Here is a 9,416-nt window from a genome sequence, read left to right as displayed (position 1 = left end):
GAGACCTCTTGAAAATGGGGGGGCTGGGGGTTCCCTCTGCAGTGGGGCGGGAAACCCCTATGGAATGGGTACCCTGAGGACCTGAAGATCCCCCTCCCTGTCCCCAGGGGACCCTATAGGATGGGAAAAGGATCACCCATGTCATGGGACCATCACGTCCCTGAGGGTGATGGTGGGGGGAGCTCATGGATGGGTTTGGGGAGCTCATGGATGGGGGGTGGGGGGAGCTCATGGATGGGTTTGGGGAGCTCATGGATGGGGAGATTGAGCCCATGTGGCTTCAGGAACACCAGGACAGGGGCAGGAACCTACTCACAGGGTGTCCCTTGGCAGGTTGGACACGAGCCACTACCTCCCATCGTGGGCAGAAACGTCCTGGGAAGGAAGGTCCTGTACCTGCCTGGCTTCTTCACCTATGGTGAGCAACCCTCCTGCCCAAAACCAGGGCTGGGAGCTGCTGGGTCCTCCCAGCCCACCTCCAGCAATGCGGGGGGGGGGCCAGCCACTACCTCCCATCGTGGGCAGAAACGTCCTGGGAAGGAAGGTCCTGTACCTGCCTGGCTTCTTCACCTATGGTGAGCAACCCTCCTGCCCAAAACCAGGGCTGGGAGCTGCTGGGTCCTCCCAGCCCACCTCCAGCAATGCTTTTCCATCCCCTTGGGATCATCCTGAGGCTGCAATGAGACATAAACATCCAACCACCGGTTGCAGAGCTGTCAGATTTACCCCTCCCTGTTGTCAGGGACAAGGAGAGGGTGGCCCTGAGGTTGTGTCCCCTTCCTGTGACAGGCACAGAGGGGCTGGTGGGGCTTTGGGTGGGAGGTTTTGTCTATTAGAGGTAACAAAGTGCCCATTATTTTTTCCTCCCAAAACAGCCCTGCAATAACAACTGATCCCCCTGCCCTGCTCATTTGTCTTGTAGGTCGAGCCCTAAAGGGACTGAGAGAGGAAGAAATAGGTTGAGAAGGGGGAAAAAAAAAGAAAGAATAAAAAGGATTTTTTTCCTGTTTTTTTATGGGTGGAGCAGCCCAGGAGAAGTGGATGAACATTCTGTGACCTTGCCCAGCAAGGAAAGGGGAGCACAGAGTTGAGATGACCCCAAAATGGGCCCCACAGGGTCTGGGGGACCCACCAGAGGAGCAGAAGAAAAGCTCTGCAAACCCGTCCTAGGACACCCAGGGCTGGAAATGTGCTGCCCTTCTGGCAAATCCAATTTCCAAATGGATTTACAGTGTTGGGGGGTGGAGGTGTGCAGAGCTTCCCATGGGACAGCAGGAGGACAGTGCCCACCATGTTCTGTCAGGGAGAAGCTGGATCTGTTGGCATCATTTTTTGGCTGGAGACCTGAGGAATTTTGCCAGGGAAGAAGGTGATGGGGCAGGAGCTGAACCCTTGGGTTTGTGAGATCCATATTAACCCCAAGTCTGAGCCCCCAGGGTGGAGGTGACACCACTCAACACACAAGATCATCCCTCTCCACCCTGCTTTGGTCCAAACTGCCTTGTTTTGGGTGAGCAAAACAATCAAAAAACCAAGAAGCAGCCCCAAATCCTGGAACTATCCTTTCAGACAGGGAATACTGAAGGATTTCTTTGCATCCCTGTGTGAAATGGATTTAAAAGTGGAAGAACAAACCACTTACAGTGGGACTGCAGAGCAAGCAGCTGCTGTGCTGAGCTCCAGAGTGGTTTCAGGCCAAAGGCTGGAGGTGTTTGGGGACTCTCCAGGAGCTGGCTGGTTCCCAACTGACAGCAGCCTTGGTGTTTTCTTCTCCAGCCAGACACATTGTGGAAGTGGATGGGAAAAGAGGCCTCTTCCGTGGTCTGACTCCTCGCCTCATCTCCAGCACTTTATCAACCATCACCAGGGGGAGTGTGAAGAAGGTAAAAGGTCATCTTCTCTTTCCATCCATCAGCTCCTTGGTGCTACTGCAGTGGAGCCTGCACGTGCCTGCACACAGGCACCCCTGCATGGGGAGGAATAAAGCACCCATCCCTCTCCATCTCAATCCAAGACTCCTAAGGGCTTGGAATTGTCCTCCAGGACAGGAGGAGAGCAGTGCCCCCATCTCCACAACTTACTTTCTAAACAGATTTAGTAAACACTGGTCCAGGTTGCCCAGGGAAATTGTGGAAGCCCCTGGCAGTGTTGAAGGGCAGGTTGGATGGGGCTTGGAGCAACCTGGGCTGGTGGGAGGTGTCCCTGCCCATGCAGGGGGGTTGGGACTGGATGATATTTAAGGTCCCTTCCCACCCAAACCATCCCATGATTCTATGATTCTATGATAATGTGAACAACCACTTGCCTTCTTTTTTTGAGCAGTTTCATGACCCTTCTCTTCCTGTTGCACTTTCCATCCTTCCTTTTCCTCCTATGTTCCTTCTTGCCTTTCTTCTCCAACCTGGCACACAACTTCTCATGGCTTCCTCCTGTGGGTCAGCATCTCCATCTGTTTTGACCATGTTTCTTCTCCCCCCACTCAGGCCTTTCCACCAGAAGACATGGAGCACGTGTCTAACAAGGATGATGTGAAGACCTCCCTTAGGAAAGTGGTGAAAGAGGTGAGAAGGGGGATGTTCCACGTTGATGAGTGACCAGGGAGCTGGCAGTAGGGATGTGCCTGTAGAGCAAAGGACGCTGAAACTGTGGGCTGGGATGAAATCACTTGGAGAGAAACTCTGGGTGAGAAGGCCCTGGGGTGTTTAGCAGCCACTGTGTCCAGCTGTGAAGTGTTTTGTAGGAGCAGAGGTTCACCACAAGCAGCAGGTGTCAAAAGCAGGACCTGAGGTGGGTTTCACTACCCTGAGGGAAAGGGTCTCCTCCTGCAGCTTTTCCTACAGGTGTGGGTTGTGTTTTTTTCTCTCTCCTCCCCAGACCTCTCACGAGATGATGATGCAGTGTGTGTCCAGGGTTGTCTCCCACCCGCTGCATGGTGAGTCCTGGCTTCTCCCAGGGGTTCCTCTCTAGACAGGAACACCCCAAAACCCCGTTGCCTCGACGTGCTCCTCAGAAATGACTTCATATGAGACCACAGAGCAGATGAGGGGCTGAGTGGTTGCTTAGGGAGGCTGGATCTTGGGTTGGCCTTCAGGAACTAACCCAGCCAAGCAGCAAGGTGCTCTTCTTCCCATTCATCCAAGAGCTCATCCAAGAGATCCTGTTGGGGTTAGAGCCAAAAACCCTTCCCATCCCATCCTGGGGGAGAGCTCCAGTTTCTAACAAGTCTTGCAGCAATCAGGACCACCTAGAGGAGCTGGAGGTGATGCAGGTTGAGGGCAGAAGCATCAGATGGTGTTTTCCTTCCCATCCATCACGACCCAGGCTGCTTTGTTGCTTTCTCAGCCCTGTCTCTCTTCTCTCTTTCCTCCCAGTGGTCTCCATGCGCTGCATGGTCCAGTTCGTAGGCCGGGAAGTCAAATACAGGTGAATGGCTGCAGCTCTGCAGGGCTTGGGCACATGGAAGCACCAATCTGGGACTCAGCCGTGCCTGGTGCTCCCGTGCACCAGTGGTCATGGCAACCCAGGAGGTTTGGGAGACCAAAAGAAGTGAATCTGAGCCACGATTAAGGGGTGGGTGAAGGGGTTGAAGGGACAGGCTGGGCTCTGTCCCCCGGGTGCCTGTTCCTCCTTGTGCCCTTGGGGGTTTTGGTGGGTGTGACACACTCTGCTGGTCACAGGGAAGTCTCCTGCCTTTGTGCTTTAGGTGTTGGTGGAAGGGAAGGCAGCAGGGAGGCAGAAGAGGGGAAAGGAAGGGATGCTGCAGCCCTGCCAGCCTGCAGGATTTTCCCAAACCTTTTTCAGTGACACCTGCCTCTCTGCAGGGCAAAACCGCTTGTGCAGCCACCTGGCAGCTTGCTAGACCTGACCACAGGTAAACCATGACTGCTGGCACAAGTTCCCAGAGGCAGGACAGGGGCTTGGGGCTAAGAATTGGCCTGATCCAAGCACATTGATGTGCCACAGTGGTGGCATGTGCAGCCACTCACACCAAACCAAGCAGAGCTCTTCCAGCTTCAGCACCAGAGCGGTTGTCAGCAAGTTGGGTGTTGTTGCAGCCTGGCAGGGTGTAGCTCCTCTTCCTGGGGTTGAGAAGCCGTGGCTTGGTGGCTGGTGGGGGGACACACACAGTGCCACAGGTGGTGGCTGCAGAGCACACAGGACACGTGGAGCAAGCCCTGCACACTCACAGCTCTGTCCTCTCTCCAGCGGTGTCTTCAGCGCCATCGGCAGGATCCTGAAGGAAGAAGGGATCCTGGGGTTCTTTGTGTACGTGAGTTGTTGTTTACAGCCTGTCTCCCATAGCCTGAAGGTGCTGATCCCTCTCCTGCCTGCTCTACCAACCCCCCTCAGCTCCTCCCCAGCCTTGTCTGACCACAGGACTCGCATCACTCCCATAAGCCCAGATCAAATCCATTAAGTGTGCCCCAGATCTTATCTTCAATTAAACCTTCAGAGCCCAGGGAAAACCCTTTTTTTCTTTCCTTACCTTTCTTCTTCCCTTGATGCTTCTCAGTGTTTCAGTGAAGGGCCATTTAAAGCATTTGTTTGTGCAGCAGGCACCAAGATCAAGTGCAACAATGAGACCTCTTGTTGAAATAAAAGCCAGGGCCTGGAAAGGAAGCACATTCCACTGATGGGTGCTTGAAACGAGCAGGTGGTTGGTGCTGGCTGCAGGTTTGCCTGGACCAGAAGGAGCTGAAGGGCTCTTCTGAGCTGTTTACGAAGCACAACAAATTGCTGATGTTGCTGATGTGGCAGTCTAGCCAACACCTTTCTGCTTAAATCCTTAATTAAAGCTTCTTGCCTTTTCACATCTATATAAAAGCAGAACCACCCTCTGCCCCTGCTGGGGAGGTAACTCACTCTGTGATGTCAATAATAGCAAAGGCAGCTCTGAAATTTCAGGAGGGGCATTCAGGCCTGATACCTTGGGCTCTGCAGTCACCAAATTTGGGCCTCCAGATGAAACAAACATTGTCTCAAAAGTTTTACTTACTCCAATTAACAACTGACATCACTAATGCATCAGGAAGAGAGGAGCAATCAGAGGGGGTCTCTTCCTGCCCTTCCCCAGGGGGAAAGGTCTGCAGAGACCCCATCAATTGGGTATCACCACACCTTCCTTTTGCAGCCCACAGCTTCCCTGCTGAGCTGTGCAGCCCCAGGTCTCTTCCAGTAAATACAGGTTCCTCTGGGATGTTCCCTGTCCTTGGGGCAAGGCTGGAACATGTTGCCCAGCAGCCCTTCCTCTCCTCGACCTCCCGAGGAAACAACGTGAAAGGAGCCACCACATTCCCTTCCTCCACATAAAATAAACACTGTTGGGAGCCTAATTAAACTTAATAGTTCACAGGAAAGGCTTTAACACAACCCAAAGTGTCTCAGGAGGGCTCTGAAGTTGTATGTGCTCTACAACCCCACGAGGAAATCGTGCTGCTGGGAAGGGGAACTCACTCTGCATCTGCAGGACCAAACTGCTGCTTTGCTGCCTTCCTGACACAACCCAAGCACTTCCCCTCCCTTAAAATCACCACCATGCACTTCTTTCTCATGGCTTTGTAACCTCTGCACAGCAGTAACAGCAGCACAACCTCTGGGTGTGTGCCTGGCTAGAGATAAAGACTTCTTAGGGGATGGTCACATCTTGCTTCCCCTCCTAGCTGCAGCAGGGTCCTGCCTGCCTGGGAGATATTCCTGGGGCTCCAAAACTGCTGCTGTCACCTCAGAGGTGGCTTGTCCCAGCTCCCCAGCACTGGGGTTTTTCCTGCTGGGTTGCATCACTGCACACCACAGGCTTCACCATCTGCCTGCTGCTGTTTCAGCTTTTAATGACTTGTCATCTAAAAATACTCCTAGTCCAGATCTTGGACATCTCACCAGGCATGAGGGCTGGAGCACAAATTAATTTGGGTTCTTTAGTCCCTTTCTGCAACTCTCAGACCTCTGGTCTCCAGGCATCCCATAAACACAGGCCTAGCATCCCTCTCTACTTCCATCATGGAGAGCAGAGAGGGATGGAATCCTTACAGCAAATGCAACAAACCAAGGTCACATTCTCTGTGGGCAGATGGGTGAGGTTTTATGTAGGTGTCTGTTGTGGCCCAGTCCTGGCCCCTCCCTCTGTTCCTGGGCTTTATTAAGCCCCTGTTGTATCTGCAGCAGCTCAGGAGGCTGCTTCAGACTTGACCTGGAGTTAGAGAAGGGATTTTTTTTTTCCAAAGGCTGAATGCTAAATGCAAACCAGAGCATTTCTCTGGAACCAGAGAGCCTTGGTTGCTTTGTCCTGCCCGTTGCTCTCACATATCACAGCTTCTGTCGGAGGCTTCTGCTGGGCCAGGCCCTTGAGACCTCAGCTTTTCCCAGCCCAGCAAACACTTGACAGGCTCATTTTCATAAGAGCTGTCTGAAATCATCTGCTGGTGATACAAGCAGGTTTAACACACACCTGGGTCCTTCTGCTGCAGTGGAACAACCGCAGAGCCAAAGCAGGAGGTGCTGAGCTCCGTCCCTGCACCTGAGCAACAGATGCTGCTGAGGCACCAACAAAGGGGAAAACCCCTTGGAAAGGCTTGGTTAATGCTTTAGTGCCATGAGAGGCAGAATCTGGGGGGTGCTCGTGCTGCTGGGAGCTAATGAGAGGTGTAAGCCAAAGCAGAATGTCACTCTGTGTCCCTGTGCTCCCAGGTGGCAGCAGGGGCTGGGAAGAAGGGCCAGAGGGGCTGAGGTGCTGCCCCCAGCTAATCCCACTTTGCAGTAGAGCAGGTTTTGCAGGACCAACCCCCCTGATTTTCATTTCTAAAAGGAGGGAGATTCCCCCAAGAGATGAACTCCTCACTCTGCATCCCAAAGAGCATCTGCAACAGGAGCTTCACAGAAACCTGCTTCCTTTGTGTCTTGCCCGGGTTTCAGAGCAGGAATTGGGCCAAGAGGGGATTTGAGGTAGAAAAAGGGGACTTGGCCAAGTTGTGACCAAATGACAGATCCCCAACTTCCTACTCCAGAGAATCTGGCTGGAGCAGCAGGCAGCACATGTTTGAAGGCCAGGAGAGCTCTTCCCTGAAACTTCCCTGTTTCCCTTCAGTTCCTCTCAAAGTAAAGATGCATTTTGGGGGTGTGGACCTTCCCCGTGCTGCTGAAGGGAGGGAGGGAGGGAGGGCTGGGCAGCTCAGAAGGCAGTGCTGGGACCCTGCTGCACTTCATGCCCCTCTTTTTTTGCCTCTGCAGTGGCTTAGTCCCTCACATCCTGGGGGATGTCATCTTCCTCTGGTGCTGCAACCTCCTGGCTCACTTCATCAACACCTACGCCGTGGATGATAACGTGAGTGGAAGTGTGTGCTGGAGGGTTTAGGGAGCCCATGCAAGGCACTTGAAGTTGTGAGGAGTTAATAGGAGGTTAATGGCTAATTTCAGACAAGCAGACACTGGCCTTTGGATAAAGCCACGTGACAGTGGTGAAGATGCCAGGGCTGGGTTCCAGCTGCAGTTTAGGGGACCAGGTTTGATAGCAAACATCCTCCTTGATTCTCACTGGCATGCAGGGTTACCACGGCTCTCTGCCTTCTTCCTGTGCCCATCATCTTAGGCTCAGAGGGATGTCCTCTAGTGACAGTGACAGCCTGGTGTCACCCACCTCCTCTACAATGCCTTTGGTTTCTCTTTCCAGTTCAGCCAGGCATCGGTGATCCGGAGCTACACGAAGTTTGTGATGGGGGTACGTAGGCAACTACCACATCATTGCTCCTCTTCTGCCATCTCTGGGCTGGGAACTCATGGTTTGGGCACAACAGCTGGTCTGTACTTGAAATCCAAATGAGGGTAACTTTGCTAAGATGGGAAAGCTGGAACCAGCATGTTTGATATGGTGAGTGTTAGAGAGGCTCCTGGTTTTCTGTGCTTTCAGATTGCTGTGAGCATGCTGACCTACCCATTCCTTCTGGTGGGAGATCTCATGGCAGTGAACAACTGTGGGTATGTCCATCAAAGATCTAAGGCTTTCCCTTCCTTTCTTCCAGCCCCTTGTTGTCTGAATCCTCCCCAAACCATCGTAAACCTTTCACACAGAACCATAAACTACAGGGCACCTGGCAGGCAGTGCCACGACATGGCTCGTTTCCTGTCCCAGGTTGCTTATAATTTGAGATCAGAGGGCACAGCCAAGAGCAGCATAAAAACTCAAATGGAGAGAAACAAGGAGAGTCGTGGTGGTGTGATCTGAGCTGTACTAGTCCAGAGGCAGAAGGGATCAAAGGGATTGTGCTGGCTCCAGGGAGCGGCATGAGGGAAAGCAAGCTCTTAATGCAGCACTGGGTGCAGGCAGGAGCAGGGCCAAGCTTGTTTCCCCAGTCCCACTGCTGCAAGAAGTCTGCACTGGTGCTATGGGAAGGGATCCAAGCTGCTGGTACAGCATCTCCATCTCTGCTTCCTCTTGAAGGTGTAGATAGAGTGAACAGTCCTGGACTCCTCAGGTATCCAGGTGATGCTCCTTGTTTGTACACTCCAGGGGTAATTAAATTACATGATCTGCTGCATTGTAAATAACGAGCTGGTCATTTGGCCTTCAGCCCAGTGTGGACACTGTTTCTGTGTCCTCACTTGCACTTGTTGCTGCTCTTGTGTTACCTCTGCCTGGATGAGGAGCCATCTCTCCAGACCATCTCAGCCCTCCCTCCCTGTCACGCAGGTTGCGCGCCGGGCTCCCTCCCTACGCTCCTGCCTTCACCTCCTGGATCCACTGCTGGAGGTATCTCAGTGCTCAGGTGAGGGAGTGGGACACATGGGACTTTGGGCTCCTTGAGGTCTCCAGTGCTGCATCCCTGTTGTGTTTCTATCCCTCCAGTTCCAGCATGGGTACCTGGCTTGGCAGTGCTGGGCTGCCCCGGCACGTCCTGCCCTTGCAGCCTCTGGCAGACGTGTTGCCCACAGCCAGCCAAGGTGGCTCTGCCCTCTCCAGTCACCCCTGGGGAAAATGCCCATCCCTGGTACTGACAGGGCTGAAATCTTGATTTCTCCACAGCACCCCAGGGTGCTGAGGCCTCACAGTCCTCTGGAGGGTTCCCTCTCAAGCAGCTGCAGTTCCTTGGGCAGGTCCTAGCAGGGCTGCCCTGACCCTCTGCTCTCTCCTCCTCAGGGGCAGCTTTTCCGTGGCTCCAGCCTCCTCTTCCGCAGGGCACCCATGCCAGCCTCCTCCTTCCCCCTCGACTGACTCCTCAGCAGGGAGAGGTCATGAACTTGGACTCCTCATGAAACCCTAAGCTTGTTTCAATACCTGTGTATTTTTTCTTTTCGATCCAAAGTCCGTGGTGCCAGAACAAGACACCTTCTCTCCAGCAAGGCCAGCAACAAGTTGGCTTCTGGAGATCTGGCTTCAAGCTCCAGCTGGACCAAAGCCCCATCCTCGACTGGGATGTGTATAGTAG

The 9,416-nt window shown here is 53.4% G+C and overlaps 1 protein-coding gene across 1 annotated transcript; it reads left to right on the top strand.

Moving 5' to 3' along the window:
• Positions 1–59: 59 nt before the first annotated feature.
• MTCH1 (mitochondrial carrier 1) lies at positions 60–9,202 on the top strand. Its single transcript, XM_010001399.1, has 12 exons — positions 60–68; positions 334–418; positions 1,777–1,883; positions 2,484–2,561; positions 2,875–2,932; positions 3,372–3,423; positions 4,207–4,266; positions 7,225–7,318; positions 7,664–7,711; positions 7,901–7,968; positions 8,681–8,756; positions 9,128–9,202. The coding sequence occupies exons 1-12, from the start codon at positions 60–62 to the stop codon at positions 9,200–9,202; spliced, it is 810 nt and encodes a 269-aa protein (XP_009999701.1).
• The last annotated feature ends 214 nt before the right edge of the window (positions 9,203–9,416 follow it).

This window comes from Chaetura pelagica, unplaced genomic scaffold (assembly GCF_000747805.2).
Source record: "Chaetura pelagica isolate M959 unplaced genomic scaffold, ChaPel_1.0 scaffold507, whole genome shotgun sequence".
Taxonomy (NCBI): domain Eukaryota; kingdom Metazoa; phylum Chordata; class Aves; order Apodiformes; family Apodidae; genus Chaetura; species Chaetura pelagica.
The sequence above is the reverse complement of the archived record's forward strand: the minus strand, read 5'-3'. Positions and strand labels throughout refer to the sequence as shown.